Below are 18,857 nucleotides of genomic sequence, written 5' to 3' on the forward strand. Positions count from 1 at the left end.
CTTTGCAGAACTGGTTCACTTAATGAGACAAAAATCACACCATTCAGAGCATGTTAAATTCATTTTTAAATGGATCCATTCCTGATCTCAAGTAGGGTTTATGGTATGCTCATTTGTTTACATTAGCTAGACAGCAACATTAGCGATCATGGGTTGTTACATGCATATAATAGGCTTTCTGAATATTTGCATTCACATGAGAGTTTAATTGCACCAAGAGGCATTCCCTTCACATATCAATACAAGATTGACTTCATTTAAATACACTTGGGGTGATGCTAGTGAAGTATATAGTTAATGCAGCAAGCAACATGTTAGTCTCTCCAATGTGTATAAATGCAGTTACCATGCTACCATGTTTTAATGAGTTAGGGGCAAATTTAAGTTGGTGCAGATCTAAAACACCAGTCATCTTAAATGGTGAAGCAGAGTCTATCCCTTATATTAGGCATGGCCATACTTTATGAAAGCTACTTAAAATGAGGGCATAGTACCGTTAAATCTCTTTTTTTAATTAGTATTATTTTATTGAATATATATATATATTTATATATATATATATATATATATATATATAATCATTTCAGGTCAAACCAAAAGCATTTAGGGTGGAGTAGAAAACATAAAGGAGAACTGAAAAATTTGATTTAAAAGCGCAAATGTTCTATTATCTCCTTTTCTCACAAATAATTGATTTTATTAGATACAAAAATGGTACAAATACTCTCAGTTGAGTATACTCATAAAATTTTCTGCTAATGTAATTTAAAAACTTTACCATTTATATCTATGGAAGGAAGGAAGAAACCTTGTGCAGCGATTTAATTTACCTTCTTATTACCCTGATTTGGCTGTTCTTTTCAGCATAAAATTTTCCAAGGAACAACTAGTACCTACTAGTTCTCATACGTGACCATCCAAATATTCAGTGGTGGAAAGATCGAGTAAATATAGGAATATTTTTGGGCCCCCAGAAAGTTTTGGGATCCTATTGTACAAGTGCTACATTTGTAGTAATTCTAGCAATGTCCCCACTTATTTCTTTCAGTAATTATTCAGAAGTCTCCTCTCTAGGAAACCCCTTTCAAGGTACAACGTTTTTCTTGTAGTTATTTATTTTTTACTTTTTTGGGGGCTTGATAAGGGTCCATAAGATAATCAGTAATATTAAATAATGGGGATTGTATGTAAAACTGATTTCATTTTTGCTGCGTACATAGGTAACATCAAGAAGTATGCATCTTTTTCTAATTCCCATAATTGCAGTCAGAAATATTTACAGTAGCTACATTATATAAAATCATGTTCTAAAAGAAGGCAGCTTGGAGGTTACAAGATAGTCATCTGCTACCCACTTGCCATCAAATCATTATAGGGAGAGGATAATTGGGTTTCTTGATCAATAATGGCTGAAGACAATAATTTGATTACCCCTATAGATTTTTAAAATCAGGGTCCACAACATCTTAGGCTTTGAGACACGCAATACGGTACCTAGAAACCAGGATGGCTGTAATGGAGCTTTGTTTTCCATCTCTGATCAAGGGAGGGATGACTTCAAATGTAAAACTGCAAAGTTATAAAGGAGCATTTCACAACATTCTTTACACTTATGTGTAACGTCTGTAATTATGATCTGTCTATTGGTCTTATAAGTTTGCATCTTAAATAAAAATACACTCAACCCTTTTGCTGGCCCACTAAAATGCATCACAACCTTTAATAATATCTGTTTTATTAATGCCCTGGTTTGACCCAATTCTCCATATCATGTCTAAATGGGATACACAGATTTTCCATTTATTTCTTGAGAAATCACAAATTGTATTTAATTAAATATCCGAGCATCAATTTGTAGAATGTCTCTTCTCTTGTTCAACGTGCAAAGTTTTGGTCCCTGTGCTAAATCTTCCTGTAAAATGACTTGGAATATTTCATCAGAAAAATCTTTAATTTCTTTTGATTTATTGTTTGGTTTTATAAATAAAAACCCACACAGATATCTGATTTATGATCAAAGGAACCAGCCAGCTATGACGTTCTGCTGAAGAACTAGACACTGTGAATAAAAACAAAGGAGAATTATTTTATTGGATTTTCTGTAATAGATAGCAGATGAAAAGTCGCATTTGTAATTCCTATTTTGTTACAAAAAAAAACACCCACACAGAAGTATTTTGTGATGCTCAGTGTGTTTTTATAGAACAATACATGAACAGGTGTATACTCACAACATTACCATTTAACAAAGCCAAATGTACAATAATATATATGAAAGAAGCAGGACAAAATTTGGTGCAAAATCACTGCTTCAAGAGCAGCTTCCACAGTTATAAACTTAATTTTTATTATGATGTTGCATTGTATTACTCTATCCAAATTTACACATCTTGCTCTGACTTTTGTATATTAAATCACAGTGCTAAATTCTTCTGTGAGCATTACAAAGGCTACAACATTTAAACATTTTCTGTTTTTAGAATTTGTTTATTAAAACCTCCAGGAACCAGCATTTTAATCTGTTTAAAATGTTCACAGAGTAAAGTTGAGATTTTTATGCTCCTCACTTCTGCAAAATAGGGGTTAAATGTGTTGCAAAAGCAGAAAAGTTAGTCTTTCTCTCAACTTGTTGCTGCAGTGGATGTTTACTAAATACCTTCACAGATACGGATTGTTCTGTTATTATAGTTTTAGAGATATTTAAAAAACTATTAGTGAGTGTTCTCTAGTTAACTTCTTTACTGTTAGAAACACAATTAGTCCCAGACAGCTCGAGAAATAGTTTGTTACACTTGAATATTTAGGTTAAAGGAACAGTTCGGTGTACAAATAAAAACTAGGCAAATAAATAGGCTGTGCGAAATAAAAAATGTTTCTAATATAGTTATCCAAAAATGTAATCTATGACTGGATGACTAACAGAACAGAACACTGCTTCCTGCTTTTAAGCTCTTTAACTCTGAGTTAGTCAGACACTTTAAGGGGGGGCACATGGGACATAACTGTTCAGCAAATGATCCTCAGCATGCAGGTCTGATTCAACAACAAATTGCTCTGGCCCATATGGCCCTCCCTAAAGTCATTGATTGGCTACTGACTGGTAACCAGTAAGAGAGTTGCAAAGCAGGAAGTAGTGTTCAATTGTGCTAGACAACCAATCACTCCTTTATACATTACATTTAGTCTAACTAACTATATTGAAAACATTTTCTATTTTGCACACCCCATCTATTTACACAGTTTTTATTTTTACACTAAACAATTCATTTAAGGAAGAATGTGTCAGTGATTTTCTGGATCTTTTAAATGGATTCTACCATGGAACAACAATTTGCAGAGGTTCCAGTGTGGGGACCAAAATAAAATATGGTTTATATAGCATATTCTTTTTTTTATTATTGGGCATTCAGGTTTAATGGTACACAAGAAAATCATATTAGTATTTAAACCAGAAACACACATCCACTGCCTGTAAAACACTTGCTCTCAAGGCCAATATACTGCCAAACTGCAACTGCTGGAAGTTGCAACAAGGAAGAAGGTACAGCACATCTGTATTTTACATATGTAAAAGTACTGTATCTGTTTTTAATAAACAACTGATCTTTATAGAGGTATATATTTCTCATTCTATTTTTGTTTACAATATTAGACATGCATTTAATTTGGAAAATAATTTCTATATCAGGCGTAGTCACATTGCCAGTAACTTTTATGTTTCTATTTTTCATGTTGGTACAAATGATATTGACCCAATGTTGGTGCAGACAATATTGACCCAGAATTTACATGGTAACAGTATATTCTATATGCAGATTGTGATAACATCATAATGTTCATTGATGCTTACATTTTAGTATTAAGAAACTGTTAGGTGTCTCTTACCTCTACAACTCCGACCATCCTCTTGTAGGGTACCAGTAATACAGCTACAAAGTGCTCCATCTAATCTACTTGTGCAAATTTGTTCACAGCCTCCATTGTCTTCACACCAGTCAAGACCTGATAAACAGAAATACACGAAAATGCAGGTTATGGGAAATGCAGATTTACCTACTGTCTCATTTTCTACTACTTGTAAATGGGGCACTATTAATATTAAAAATTATTGATATTATGATTATAGTCTAGACGAGTAATTTCCAAGCTTTTAGGCTTTTCCTCACTGGCTGCAAATATTCATAAAAAGGTTGTTGGAAAAGGCTGCTAATTTGGGCAAGTAATATAATGGGGGATTGGCATTGACTGTTGCAACAGTACTCTCAGGACAATAAATGAAAACAAGTTTATAAACTTGTTGCAAGACAATTTTATGTCTGGTTGTTGAGGAACCAACCAGAAATCATGCTATATAGTGATCTCTAATGACCCAGAACATATATCAAATGTGCAAGTGGGTGAACCCCTGGGTATTATTGATAACCCAAGTTATCACTATTATAACAGCTCTTTATTGAGAACCATGGTTATCTCATTTAATGTGCAAATGGTGCCCTTCAGAGCATAGATTAAGGCACTATGTTTTTTGCTAAAAATACAGAAAAGATATGGTTGTCATTTAAAAAGGTTAAGAGTGTGACGCTTTCAAATAATGGTACCAATATGGTTTTAACAGATACAGAAAGGTTAAATTAGTCCTAAATTAGTATATAGAGGAACTAAAGCTCCAAGACCCACCCAATAGCTGCACTGTTGGCTAGGACATAATACATTAAGGTTTACTCAAAATTAAAGTGAACAAGGTAACAGAGCAAGATTGAATACACCACTGGGTACTTAGAGAGCTTAGTTTTAGACTGACCTCTATTTCTGGTTTTCTCAGACTTGTTTTCATAAAAATAATGCTTGTCAAAATAATTTATATAGTGTAAATGAAGTTTATTTTGCTTGACTAACATCATAAAACAGGACAGGATTTTAAGGATGATAGATCACGTTTTATTAATTACTTAGGGGAAGGTATTGTAAGTAATATATCAGTGTTGACAAATGACACAAAACTATGGAGCCAAATTAATTCCATCCAGGATGCATCGTCCTTGCTGCAGGATCTTGACAAACTGGCAATCTGGGAAGCTAAGTGGCAGCTGATATTCAATGTTGATGAATGTAAGGGCATGCACCGGGGATGTAAAAATATGCAAGACAATTATACTCTTAGGGTGACTGAACTAAGTAAATCCATAATGGAAAAGGACTTTAGAGTCCTCGTAAATAATAAACTTGACTATAGCTAGCAATGCCACTCAGCAGCTGCAAGGGTAAATAAGGTTTTAAACTATATTAAAGGGGGCATAGATTTAGAGGTGGGAGGGGTTATTCTTCTACTTTACAGATTGCTGGTCCCACTTAGAATATGCAATGTAGTTTTGGTCTCCAGCTCTCAAACAGGTTATTATTGAATTAGCGAGGGTCCAGAGAAGGGCAACTAAACTGGTAAAAGGTAAGGAAAAGTTATGATGTAAGACTGGCCAAATTGGGGTTATTTACGATGGAGGAGAGGTCCTTAAAGGGTTGAATAGCTATGTAGAAATATATAAGGGAATCATATAATAATCTCTCTAATGCTTTATTTACTAGTAGGGCCTTTTAGCAGATACAATTGAGCCCATTCCAATTAGAAAAAAAGAAGTTCCATATAAATGCACAGAAGGAGTTTTTTATAGTGAGAGTTGTGAAGTTTTGATATTCTCTCCCTGAATCAGTCATGCTGGCTGATACATTAGATCGTTTTATGAAGGGGTTGGATGGCTTTGTAGCTAGTGAGAGAATCCAGAGTTATGGAAGATAGCTCATAGTACAAGTTGATCCAGAGACTAGTCCAATTGCCATTTTGGAGTCAGGAAGGAATTTTTTCCCCCTCTCCGGCAAATTAAGAGAGGCTTCAGACGAGGTTTTTTGCCTTTCTGTGTATCAACAAGCAGTTAAGCAGGTTATGTATAGAAATTAACGGACATGTGTCTTTTGTCATATATATATATATATGTTGTAAAATATGGGTGTCTAAAGGGCACTATATTGTGTGTATTTCACCAGCATTAAGCTGGTAAAATCTAAACTGCAGGGAAAACTGTATTGCTGCAGCTACTAAAGCTGTCTAAAGTGTGAACCGGCTCAGTAAAAGATGGATTATGGGTCCCTGGAGTGGATGGAAGAAAGCAGGATGGGCTTCCATCCCTTGCTCTATGTAAGGTATTGCAGCTGCCGAAACTAGGTAGCTAGCTAATTGGTTAATTAAGGATATTTAAAAGGAGGTGTGGAGCAACACCTCAGGGCTGCTGCTGCTTTCCCATAGAGGCCTCCTGAAGTGAAGGAGGGTGAGGGGCCATGGAAATGAGTGCTTGTGAGCACCTGGGAACAAATGTGAGATTCCCCTGAGTTGGAGAGAGCTCCAATAGTCTGGAGAGAGGACAAGAGAAACCCCTTCCAGGAAACAAGAGTGTCTCAAGTGTGCCCAGAGAGGATTCTGGGATTTGTGGTCCGCTGAAAGCCAATGAGTGCTAAACTCTTACATGAGTAAAGAGAACACCATTGAGGTTGTGAAGTGGGAATGTTTATGTGATTTCCCCCATGTGAAGCCAGTGGGCTGAAGAATTGTGTTTATTTGAAAATAAAAGCCAGCAAAGCGGCAATTTAAACTCTTCAAGGTGGTCAATCTCCATTTATGTGCTGAAATCTGTGCCGGGGCCTTGGGTTTCGCTACTGGAAGCTCACAATATGTATATACAGTTATATATATATCAAAGAGACACATTCCATAGTTGCCATGGAATAATTTGCATTCATATGTTGAAAATACCTGCATCTACACCCGGGATTACATCTTCCACCTTTCTTTACAAATCAACACTAGTGTCAAAATATAATGCATTATTTTCAAATGGACATGATTCATGATAAACAATAAATGTCATTATTTAACATTGTAATTAATGACTGCAAATTACAGTATATAATTATAGCAAATACCAAAGTGCTTTTTATTTCCATTGAAATTAAGTTTAGCTGCAAAGCTGTAATTCTTATTCAGTAGTAACATGTTATTACAAGTACTAACGTTTCCTTCTAATTGGGCCAACGGAAATGATTTGCTCCTTTGAATCTTGTGTGAGGTCTGAAGCACTCCTGGAATTCTGTGGACAATTCTTCAAAAGTGAAATCATTGTCGAGACAAGAAAAAAAACAAAAAACAAAAGCACATTGCTTATTTAAGTTACAAATGAGAAATATAGGTAATTCAATTAAAAAATATTACATTGAATTGACTGTTCCCTATTTTTTTGTTTACAATTTTATAGTTAACCCTAAAAAATGAACAGATAAAATTGAACCTTTATTTGCCTATTAGTATTATTATGCATAATAATCCCTTTTCATTGTTTAAAGTCACATGAGAAAAGTATTTGGATTCAGTTCAGCCAAGTACAATCTTGTAAAAGTGCTAGTATTTGGCCGAAGAGAATCATGGATCTTGTGTATCCCTAGTAATTCACAAGACATACATATGTACCACAGGTAATTTAAATGATATTCAGCATTCACCATTGTTGCTGCAGGCACATTTACTGTTTTTAGCCAACATATCAATGGCAGCATTTCTGGTCTAAACATGTCTGTACACAAGTGGTTGTACCTGAAATGATCATTAGAGGATTAGAAATAAAAAACAGGGAGTTTAATACTCACAACTTTGCAGGAATATTTTTCAGCATCACACAAAGATACAGAACAATGGAGATGAACTTCGTCGTAGTCCCCAATAAACTTAAACACAGTGACATGGAAGCGGCAGGTGAGGGACATCCCATTTTCTTCAATTCCAATGGTGTTGTCTTTGATGTTTGGGCACCTTAAAAACAAATATAAAATATCTATATTTTACTGAGGAAGCCAAACAAAACACAATTGTATAACTGAAAACAATATTGTGCTTGATAAATTTGATTTGCAGTTATTGTTAAAATTCTCTTAAATTAATTGATGATTTAACTATTTAATGCTTTCAAAATCCACGATCAAGTAACAAGCTTATAACACAACTTCACACCTGAACAGAATACCCAATTCAAAATGCTCTGTTGTCTCTGAAGTGACAATACTCAGAGGCTAGGTGTTCAGGAACTATAAATTGTCAGTCCCGTGCTAAGTAAGGTAATGTAACATAGCTATGTCTATTCCTTTAAGTACAACAATTAATTAAAAGGGAACAATGTGTGCTAGAGTACTAACCCTCCTTCAATGATGAAGTATCGCAGCTTGTCATTGCTATCTCGTGATGGAGTTGCATAACATTTGTTCAAGATCAAAATCAGATGGGTGGAATCTGCTCCAACGACAAATACTCCAACAAATAGCACATCTCTGGTGGTAAGCACCACCTCTCCTTGACGGTATGGATGCTTATATGATGCATTTTTATATAGTGCCATTTTGGTGGTGAAGCTGCCTTCTTGAGTTGGGACTGTGAGGTTAATGACACTGCAAATAAAAATACATATTTTTTAAGAAATACTCACAACAGCATATTTATTAAGGTAGTTGCAAGCTAGGTGCAAAATCAAGTGTATCTCAGATATATACAAAAGGATGCCTACAAGATGGGCCTTACATTGTAGATGCAAGTTGAATCTGACTACGAGCCTTTTACAGACAAGTGAATAAAAAATTAGCAACAATTATTTATTAACACTCCCTTTAGAGTTCAAATGCAGCTGTGTAGTCCTAGAGTGTGGACCTGATAGCCATGATGGGAGTCACCATTGGCAAAGTAATGATTTACAAACTGCAGAACCCTTAAAAGAGCTCAGGCTGCAGGGCCCAGCTAGAGTGACATATTAGGTAGCATGCCGTCTTAGATACTTCTGGAAGAGCAACTTTGGCGTCAGTTAGAGTTAGATTTTTGTTAATCAATCATTTGCTGTCTTGAAACTGGCTGAGATGGCAATGTGTATATATGTTTATGATCATGTAATGATCTAAAGTTGGTCCTGGATGAACGTTGCTCCACAGATTGGGTCAACCAAGTAAGTCTGAAAAACACTAAGCTAAGGTCAACTTTTTGGGCTTTTACAGCCTTTAAAATATGTACCAATAACAAGAGATCTGGTATTGATATATTTGTCTAAGTACATATTGTTAGTTACAAAATTAATGTTAGTTTAAGAGTATGGTGGCATATAGTACACCAACTAAGAAGATCCCAATGCTGCAAAGAAAACTAACAGTAACCTTAGATCTTATTCTTAATTGAGTATTATAAATATTAGAGGGAAGCATTAACAGTGTCGGACTCCCGCAAACTCCTCTGTGCAGTGATTCTTCCCCCCCCCCCATGCACGCATGCGCAAGCGTCCATTTTTGCTGGCACAGCAGTGCGACCGGAAAGATGAGGCAGCACAGGAGCGGATCTGGGCAGGGGGACCCAAAAACCGTGCTGTCTACTGGCAAATGCACAGAGATTCTTAGTTAAAATGGGATGAAACATGTGACAACTTTATGCAGGAGTAAATAATACACAAATATTTTAGACTTGCAGGATAAAGACACGTCTGCAAAATATTAACTGGGAAAGAACTTTTACAGGGTTAAACAGAAGAAAATGGAATTTCGTCAAAATGCTGCTTAATAAATATACAAGTCTTTATATTCCCCTGGTAAGCAAGGAAAGACATCACAAAGCAAAACCTTTATGGTTTGATAGAAGTGTTGATGTTGAGGTTGGTAAGAAAAATCATGCTTTTAATTCAGTTCGGGATTCGGCCAGGATTCTGCCTTTTACAGCAGGATTCGGATTCGGCCGAATCCTTCTGTCCAGCCGAACCGAATCAGAATCCTAATTTGCATATTCAAATTAGGGGCGGGAAGGGAAATTGTGTACGTTTTTGTCACAAAACAAGGAAGTAAATGTTTTTGCATATGCAAATTAGGATTCGGTTCGGTATTTGGCCAAATCTTTCACAAAGGATTTGGCAGAATCCAAAATAGTGGATTCGGTGCATCCCTACATTCAAGTTACCTGGGATAGCTGAGACAGTACAAGGAGACCAATAATGCATGTTAATGAAACAAGCTAAAATATAGATGGAAAGGCGTATTGCAGGGAAAAGTAAAATGAATCAAAAAAAGTATTCTTTAAATATGTAAATAATAAAAAAAAAAGAAAGAAGTGGTAGGACACTTATTATCAGAAAGAGGCATGAAAGATGTCAAGGTTGGGATTGTTTACTCTAGAGAAAAGCGCTTGCGAGTGGGACATGATTACTCTTCACAAGTACATGAAAAGACATTATAAATAGATACAGATAGTGAAGATAATTTTTCCAGTAGATAAGATCAATGCACCAGAGGCCTCCCCTTAAGCTGGCCATAGACGCAAAGATCTGATCGTACGAATCGAGGATTCGTACGATTTTCGGAACGTGTGTGGAGAGTCCCGACATTTTTCGTCCGGCGGAGATCAGTCGTTTGGTCGATCGGACAGGTTAGAAAATTTCTGTCGGCTGCCGATAATATCTCTGTGTGTATTGCCGATCGTATGATTTTCAGTGGGAGACTGTCACTAGCTTTGGTTGGACATAGATATCGTACGATTGCTGTCAGGGGCAGAACATTGCTGATCTGTTCTAAAACTAATCTGACTGGTAAGACTTTGATCTGAATGGTTAGTGGCGGGTCGGGAGTTGGGAAAGTCCGATCGTACGATGATTCGTACGATCGGATCTTTGCATCTATGGCCAGCTTTATACTAGAGGAGCAGCACTTTAATTTGAATCAGTGTAGGTGGTTCTTCACAGTGAGGGCAGTGAGGCAGTGGCTTCGATGATTTCTTGAACAAGCATAACATCCAACGCTATTGTTATCTTAAGTTACAATAGTATAGTTAGTATAGATTTTGGTAAACTGTATATAGATAGCATTAGTTAGTTATTTCATGTTGAAACACAGGTCCTTGAGAAAAATGTTGGATTTACATATGTATGATTAAATAAATAGTTTTAATGTATTTGCGATAGACCCACTTGTATGTGCAACTCTGTGTGGTGGGTATATATAGTTATATATGTGAGTGTCTGTATAAGTATTTGCATATACTAAGGTTGGTTTGGAGAGGTTAAACTTGATGGACTTTTTTTCAACCCTTTTTAACCATGTAGTTATCTGCTAGAGCCAAAAACAGCATTGCATGAAGTTTTTTTAGTTTAGAAATGATATAGCAGAATCTAGTAATATTCAAAATGTTGTTATTTACAATGATATGAAAATATGGGCCAGATTCAATTTGATGAGAAAATACTAACTCTTTGTTTTTCACCGTAAAAGACTGTGGGAAAAACTGGAATAGAAATAATCTTTTCTCGCCAAATTGAGTTTCACTATATATTTTATAATGTATCCCAGAAAATGCTGTATGTTCAGTTAAGTCATTTAAAACTTTAACCCCATTTTGGAACACTTTAATGTATATATCCATACATGTTAGAGATGACGCCCATATTTACCCTGTATTTCATGGGTTTGGTACCCTTTGGGTAAGTAAAACCAAGCTATTTCATTTATATTTGAGTATCAACTGACAATCCCTTTGTGCATTTGTAGCTTTTCGAGCTGCTGAACATGTATCCTGGCCCCGGTGTAATACAAAGAGCAGATTTAACAGTTTGTAGATTTTTGGAACAGAAAAAACTGTTAAGAATTTATTCTCACATTTTAGACAATGTAAAAGTTTTTTTTAAAAAAAAAGCATTCCTTAGTGCTGAACTCCTTTTTAGTGATGGGCGCCAGGAGCGAATTCGCAATGAATTCCCGCGATTTGCGAAACCTCAATTTTCTTTTGGGCGTCAAAAACGGATGCCAGCGTCAAAAATGAGACACCGGCGCTGTTTCACTAATTTCTCTGGAAATTTTTCGGCGAAACAGCCCAAATTCCCCCATCACTACTCCTTTTCTGTTGCACTAAAAGCTCAGACTCCCACCACTTCCAATTATTATGAGAAATCACAAATAATTCTGCCAGTCGCTTCTAAAGGTCAGAGAAGGTTACAGCTAGAGAAAAGTTGTGAAAAACAGAAAATGAAATGACTCGCACTTGTTATAGTGTATGGAAAATAAATAGAAGCCTATCTCTCCCAGTCCTTTTAAACATTCTTTGAATATTATGATTGCCCATGGGTTCCCCGTTAAGAATCAAACACCAGAGGGCTAAATAAAAAGTATTAAAATATTGTGTAGTTCATGCTTTTATTATCTTGGTCCAGGTTTGGAGAAATGGCTTTTAACTGTAGTTTAAATGATTACTAAATTGTTTCTCTCAATGTTTTGTAACACGAAAAAAGCATGACCGAATATACAATGCATGTAAATTATACTGTGCATATAAAAATATTGGCAAAAAATCACTGCTTTACTTAAAGTGTTACTAATCTGGCCTTCTTGGTTGTGTTTTGGTAGCATTTACAGCCCAGTTGTGTGGATGTTATTGAGGAAGCCAAGTATACCTAGCAACTATAAAAATGACTGCCATGTGATTTGATCATGAGACAACCAGAATACTTTAAAATAAATACGACATACAAAAAAGTTTTAAAATCTCTTCAGCAGCTTGGGGGTCAGATAAATCCCTTGGAGACCCATATCGGACACAGAGTCCTCCAGCTGGATAACCAAATGAAGGACAGTGGGCCAGACATGGGGCTTAGTCAGTCAGGGAATTTGACAGCTTCAGTGGACACTTTGGCGACAATTGGGGAGGATTTACCAAAATTTTAACGTTTTTTCACATGATGCTCTCTAAAAATATTGGCAAGCACTTTATCAGCTTGTGAACATTTTTTTGAATTTTGCATGGATTTTCTATTTCGTTAGTTAACAAATATGCGATTTCTTGACTATGTGGTGTGAAGGAATAGTTTAATTAGAAAACACCTTGATGTACCATTAGGTGAAGTGGATATTGGCAATTTATTATCAAGAAAATTCCATGACAATACTTGAAGATTCCAAAAAACATACTGACCAGCAAAAAAGCTGATCAGCCCAATTGTGTTTGTCATCGAGATTGACCATCTCAATCTTTGACAAGTCTGCAACTTTGTGTTTCCACTTATACGCCTAGTATATTTAATGAACAAAAAAGGAGCATGCTAAATCTGTAAAATTACAAAGAATGCCTAGAAAAGCAGAAGGAGTTATAGCTGCTTTATATTGCTGAGAGCAGTATTTCCCCATGTCACAATGTTCCTAGAGAAGATAAATTTATTCTTGTTTAATAAATATGTATAATCATTTTTAAATGAACCTTATACTCTGGTTTCAAAAAAATAAATAAAATAGTGGTAAGAAAAAAATATAAATAGCCACCATTAAAGATACAATTGATTGAAAGCAAAGTGTGTTTACCTGAGCATTGGCCTTACAACAGAATCTAAGGAGATCTTAATATCAAGTTCATATGCACAGGAGAACTCCACATTGATGGTTCGATCTCTTGTAATTATATTCCCTGTGTTGTTGGCACTCTCTATCCAGACTGTGTTCTTGTACATGATGTGGGTACCATTAGACTGCAAGATGAAAGAGAATGTCATTTTATTATCCCCATTGCTATGCAATAGGATATACATGTATATGAGTTGAATACATCACAAGTAATTCTGTTGAGAAAATTAGTTTTAGTATTAAAAATTATTGAAGCACAGTTTTATTGCATCTCAAAGAAACATAATCACGAACTTATTATTTGTTAATGCTGTACTTAGAATGCTTAAATGAGAACTAAAGCCCAATTTTCTAAAAAAAAAAGTTGATTTTAATTATATTTAATTTTGAAATTTCAAGCTATTTTACTATTTTCCAAGTTCTCTCAGCCTTGTGACTTGTGCTCTGATAAGTTACAGTCTCTCTTTACTGCTGCACTATTGTTGGAGTGTTGTCAACACCCCTTGCAAAAAGAAAGTTATAAAAGAAGGATGGAGAAGACGCGCTTTGCTTTTTAATTAAAAGTTTCAGCAGCACCTCTAATTACTGGATCCACTAGTCCTTGTATAAGTTTAAAAATAAATGCAGTGTAGGTGCACTTGTAAGACAGGGTTTCCTTCCTTTACCTACAAGAAACAGAGCAATCCCAATGGTGTAGTGTCGTAAGTTTGGATGGACTGAAAAGAGTTAATTGATAGAACATCCCACCGACCAGATAAAAGACATTCAAACAAAACGCGGGAAGAATCTCTGCCCCTGAGGAAGTATAATCTTATATGAAACGCGTTGGGCTATTAATCTAACCTTTGTAAAATCTAATAAAGATATCCGACTCTTTAAAATTCTCACGGCGTGGACTCCCCTTTTATCACAAGAGAAATAGCGAAAATCTTTCCTGCTGCCGCTGACATCCCCTACAAGGTTTTTCCCCATGACTGAGAGCGCTCTGCAAGCCAGGCATTGAGGAGAAACAACCGGCACCATCCTATTACGGCTCAAACCCAAGACGGAAGACACCACAACGATCCTCCTGTCGTTTAATCTAAAGACCTTGTGAGGCACAATTAACCCGCTACTGAGGGGTAAGTGTGGACAAAAGCCGCTATTTCACATTTTAGTTGCAATACTGCACTATTTGAGTTTATTCCCGTAGGTATATCCAGAAGCAAGCACAGGACTCTGTCTATGTATACTTAACGCACTGATCACACGGAACTTTTGTGAGTAACTCTGTATACCAATTAAATCTGTCCTGCAAAACTAACGATACTACACCATTGGGATTGCTCTGTTTCTTGTAGGTAAAGGAAGGAAACCCTGTCTTACAAGCGCACCTACACCGCATTTATTTTTAAAAAGAAAGTTATACCCGCGGCAACTGACACATGGAGCAATCCAATTGTTTTTTAGAGTGTTGTTACCTGTCCAGAGTGTAATTTCCTGCGCTACAGCACATGGGAGGGTGTGGGGTTTGACGGCTGTTCAGGGAAAACCAGTGGTGGAAACAATTACACTGTCTGTTTGTCACAGCTATGTTCACCACATCATGTTCAGATGTTTTTCATGTGTTATATATCTATTCACATATATGTATATGGTTTTATAAGAGTTTTATATTCTTGTAATGCCTCTAAATTTTGTTGTACAATGATGTGTAGGTAGGTGAATGTGTCCTAAAACACTGCATATAATGCTGCATATAATAAAGTCAGAATTCTACAACTCTAAACAAACAGTTACAGTAACAAGCAGCCAATGAAGCTATGCCCAGAAAATCTGCAGTTTTGAACACATCTGGGCTAATTTACAGGGGGTTATTTATTAAAGTCTGAATGCCAAAAACTCGAAAAATTTGAGTTTTTTTTTTACTATAGAATCCAAGTTTTTTTAGTGGGAAAAAAACCTAAAATTTTTCAAAATGTATTAAACCCCTAGGGTGTTAAAAATCTGAATAAAAAAGTACTCCAACTCAGACCTGCCGAGTTCATGTAGAAGTCAATGGGAGAAAAAAATACGAAAAAATCTGAGTTTCTGGCTGTCAAATACAGAAAATTTGTAAGATTCAATTTTTTTCACGATTTTATCAAATTTTTTACAACACAGGAAATTTTCTGAAAAATGTATTGATAAATAAGGGAAAAATGTGCATTTGGTCGGTCTATTTTAACAGAAAATTATCAGAAACTTTTGGATTTTGATAACTAATCCCCCCCCCGTGTCTGTAAAATGGTTACCAAAGATAGTGAAATATGCTATTAATACAACTGTCACTAGAATGACACTCTCATATTTCAAAACAATAAGGCTTTTAAGCATAACATATGTGAGATCAGCACCTAAATGAAGTAGTTATTAGTGCCTTGTAACTACAAATGAGATTTGCCAATTCTATGTATAACTGATCAACTACAAACAGTTCTTCTAGTGATTATAAATAACCAAAGTGAAGCTAATAGAATAGAAAATGATCATGTGTATACCTGTACAATGTTTCCACAGTTCCCTTTTGTATTATTTATCTGAAAAGATATAAAATCTTCCCCTTCAATCCCAGGGCAGTGTCTGTCATTAATTCGAACTCCTTCTCTCTCGAACCCAAGCTGAAATAGTTTACACTTTGATATTGACACTTCCATCTGGGCAGCCTTACAGGTTACTTCCGCATCAATGATGTCCTGAGTGTCTACAAGGACATAATAAATAAATGTATGTTATAATAGTTTTTGCAATAACAAATATAATGTACACGTTCTGGCAGTACCACTAGTAATGTCATGGTCTAATGTGTATTCTTCTAAAAGCAGTTTAATTCATTCATTCAAAGTGGTCATTCTATGATTCACGATATCAAGGATCAAAGTCCAATTTGCTATTATCCTATAAAAGTTAAGGATAAATGTTACATAAAATACTACTGCATTTGTAAGCGCATTAAATTAATAATATAAATAAGTGATCCAATAGATTGTGCAATAGTGCACAACTGCAATGATTGTCCCTACCATTTCCATAAGCTGGAGGGTCCATGCATCCACACAACTCTCCTCCATTGTCCACCTCACAGGTTCTGTTGGGACAGTCGGCACCAACACAGGGATCTTCAATCACTCCTGCTAAAGATTAGAAAAAAACAATACACTGATATTAGGCCCATCGATTGTGTTGGTTCTGTAAACATGGCCTACAGATTAGAACCTTTTTTCGTTTGAAACTATGAAGAGCGGTGCTATTCTGCAACAATGGCTATGTTCTGAACTAAATGCCTTGATATATCCTAAAAATAATATTGCCATTCATTTATATAATCTGGCCTGCTTCTTGGGAAAGAAGAGCCAGCTGTTAGTTTGGTGAGCCAGCGTTAAGTGCAGGAGAGCAAACTGCACTCCAATACTCCCCAGACTGAAAGGCCTGCAGGCACCTGGGATTGTAACATGGTCTCTTTTGTCATGGTCATTATATCTCCTTATTAGAGGGTTTATTGAACAGAGTTAGGTTTGGGTTACAATCTTTCTGAAAATATAGTCTATGTTTATGACCTGATACCTTGTAAATATAGAGGATTTGTAGACATTGTATATTTTGCAACTTCCTTTGCTAAAGGTGATTCGTAAAAAAAACAATGAAGATCACTTAAAGAGAAAGCACAGAGCTCAACCTTACAGCAATTTTCTTTTTCAATCCATTCAGTACTGAGAATACCAAAGGACCTGCAAGCCTCTCCGTATGCAGCCAATGAGCCACACAGTTGGTACTTCCTATTGTTATAACACCCATCCAGGAAACATGATTCATAGAAAGGAACAGGATCCAGAAGGCCATAACAGGGCTGGAAAAATCCCTTCATGTCAGTTAGTTTGAGGCAGTAGCCATCGCTCTGTAGGGCTTGGATTTGGACATTGTCACATTTTGCTGCATACTGGGAGTACTGTAGTTCATTACAGCTGTAAAACAAGTTATTGAGAAGTCAACATATGCATACAAATATCTTTTTGTCACTTCTGTTGGAAAAAAAAACATTTGGATTATTGGCACTGTATATATGTGTTTTTTTATTAAAGAATAAAAGAATAAAAGAAATAGAATGTGTTGCTTACTGACAGAAAAGTAGAGGTGCATTACCCACCGGCAAGAAGTTGCAGTTACTAATCTCAATATGTAATGTAAAGCATATGTTACACCTGTTGTCATTACTACATCACATACTCCACACACATTAGAACTGCATCTCTGGCCAATGTTGATCAAAATCTGGGTTATTTGATCACTTTGATATTGGATCTATTCAGAGAACATGGGAAGGGCCCAAAGCAATCTTGGATTTTTCATCCAGCCCAATCTGAACAAGCTCAGACCAACCAATATCTGAATACACTCCAAGGTAAAGGATTGTTGGTGGTCTGTACAGCTGAAGGGGAATTGAATGTTCTTCTTCCAATTAAATTGCTCTGTGCCAATACAGTAACTCCACTGTACCAGTAAATCAAAATAATAAAGGAAGGAGAATCTCTGAAAAACTTTTATTCCAGGTTGTGGTTACACGACATGTTTCGGATAGATACCCTTTATCAAGTGTACAAAGACCATTACCATGTGATATATATATCCAAAATAACCTCTAACCCAATTAAACCTAGGGTATTCTGGGTAAACACTTCAATTAGACCTCATTAGGCCCACAGTGATTCTGTACACATTTTCAAAACCATAACATTCATTTATATAGGATTAAATAAGTTATTAATACAATGTGGCATATAAGTGCAAATAGTAAAATATATTATAAATACAAAAAGAAAATATTGTTTAAAAAAAACTCAAAAAATAGTTCAAAATTGTAATAATCAAAATTAAAGCACAGATTCCTTTGGAGAAACCACAGGGGCATCAATCATCACAGTCCACTCTTATGGTAGGCTACTGTGTAAACCTGGCCCTCTCAATGATGGGAAACTGCCCAGAAATGGCCTATCCCAGGTACCATAACCATATGTTGCAGAACTACAACTCCCAGAATGCTTTGACTCTTGATTCTGTTGAAAAGTTGCTTAGACTTGGCCATTCTATATCAAATTAAAAGTTAACTTAAAGGTGAACCACCCCTTTAAACAGTCAAAAGTAACTTACAGTTCATATGGAACCCTTCTTCTCCTCACACTGTAGCTGATAAAAATGGCTGACGGGCTGCTAGGCCCTTGCGAAAAAAAACTTCCTCCAAGGAACAGCATGAAACCATTCCCAGCTGGTTGCACACTGCAATGCTTCTCCTGAATATCAACAACACTCTATGCCAGTCTTGAAAAATATCAGGAACAAGATAGAGCAGACGCACACCCACGGCAATCTCCTGAAGATAACGCCTGGTGCTCAGTAATAGAGGGTACGGC

The 18,857-nt window shown here is 36.0% G+C and overlaps 1 protein-coding gene across 1 annotated transcript in view; it reads right to left on the reverse strand.

The window, feature by feature from the left end:
- Nucleotides 1-592: 592 nt before the first annotated feature.
- The window catches only part of tecta.1.L (tectorin alpha, gene 1 L homeolog), a 55,921-nt gene continuing 37,656 nt past the window's right edge, over nucleotides 593-18,857 (reverse strand). Inside the window, exons 17-25 of the mRNA XM_018225761.2 lie at nucleotides 17,134-17,414; nucleotides 16,476-16,586; nucleotides 15,954-16,156; nucleotides 13,396-13,559; nucleotides 8,230-8,478; nucleotides 7,687-7,849; nucleotides 7,058-7,145; nucleotides 3,886-4,002; nucleotides 593-2,059 (exon numbers count right to left, since the gene is read on the reverse strand). Coding sequence (XP_018081250.1) covers nucleotides 1,965-2,059; nucleotides 3,886-4,002; nucleotides 7,058-7,145; nucleotides 7,687-7,849; nucleotides 8,230-8,478; nucleotides 13,396-13,559; nucleotides 15,954-16,156; nucleotides 16,476-16,586; nucleotides 17,134-17,414 — 1,471 coding nt within the window. The 3' untranslated portion in view covers nucleotides 593-1,964. The remainder of the gene's footprint in view (nucleotides 2,060-3,885; nucleotides 4,003-7,057; nucleotides 7,146-7,686; nucleotides 7,850-8,229; nucleotides 8,479-13,395; nucleotides 13,560-15,953; nucleotides 16,157-16,475; nucleotides 16,587-17,133; nucleotides 17,415-18,857) is intronic.

Source organism: Xenopus laevis, chromosome 7L, assembly GCF_017654675.1.
Source record: "Xenopus laevis strain J_2021 chromosome 7L, Xenopus_laevis_v10.1, whole genome shotgun sequence".
Taxonomy (NCBI): domain Eukaryota; kingdom Metazoa; phylum Chordata; class Amphibia; order Anura; family Pipidae; genus Xenopus; species Xenopus laevis.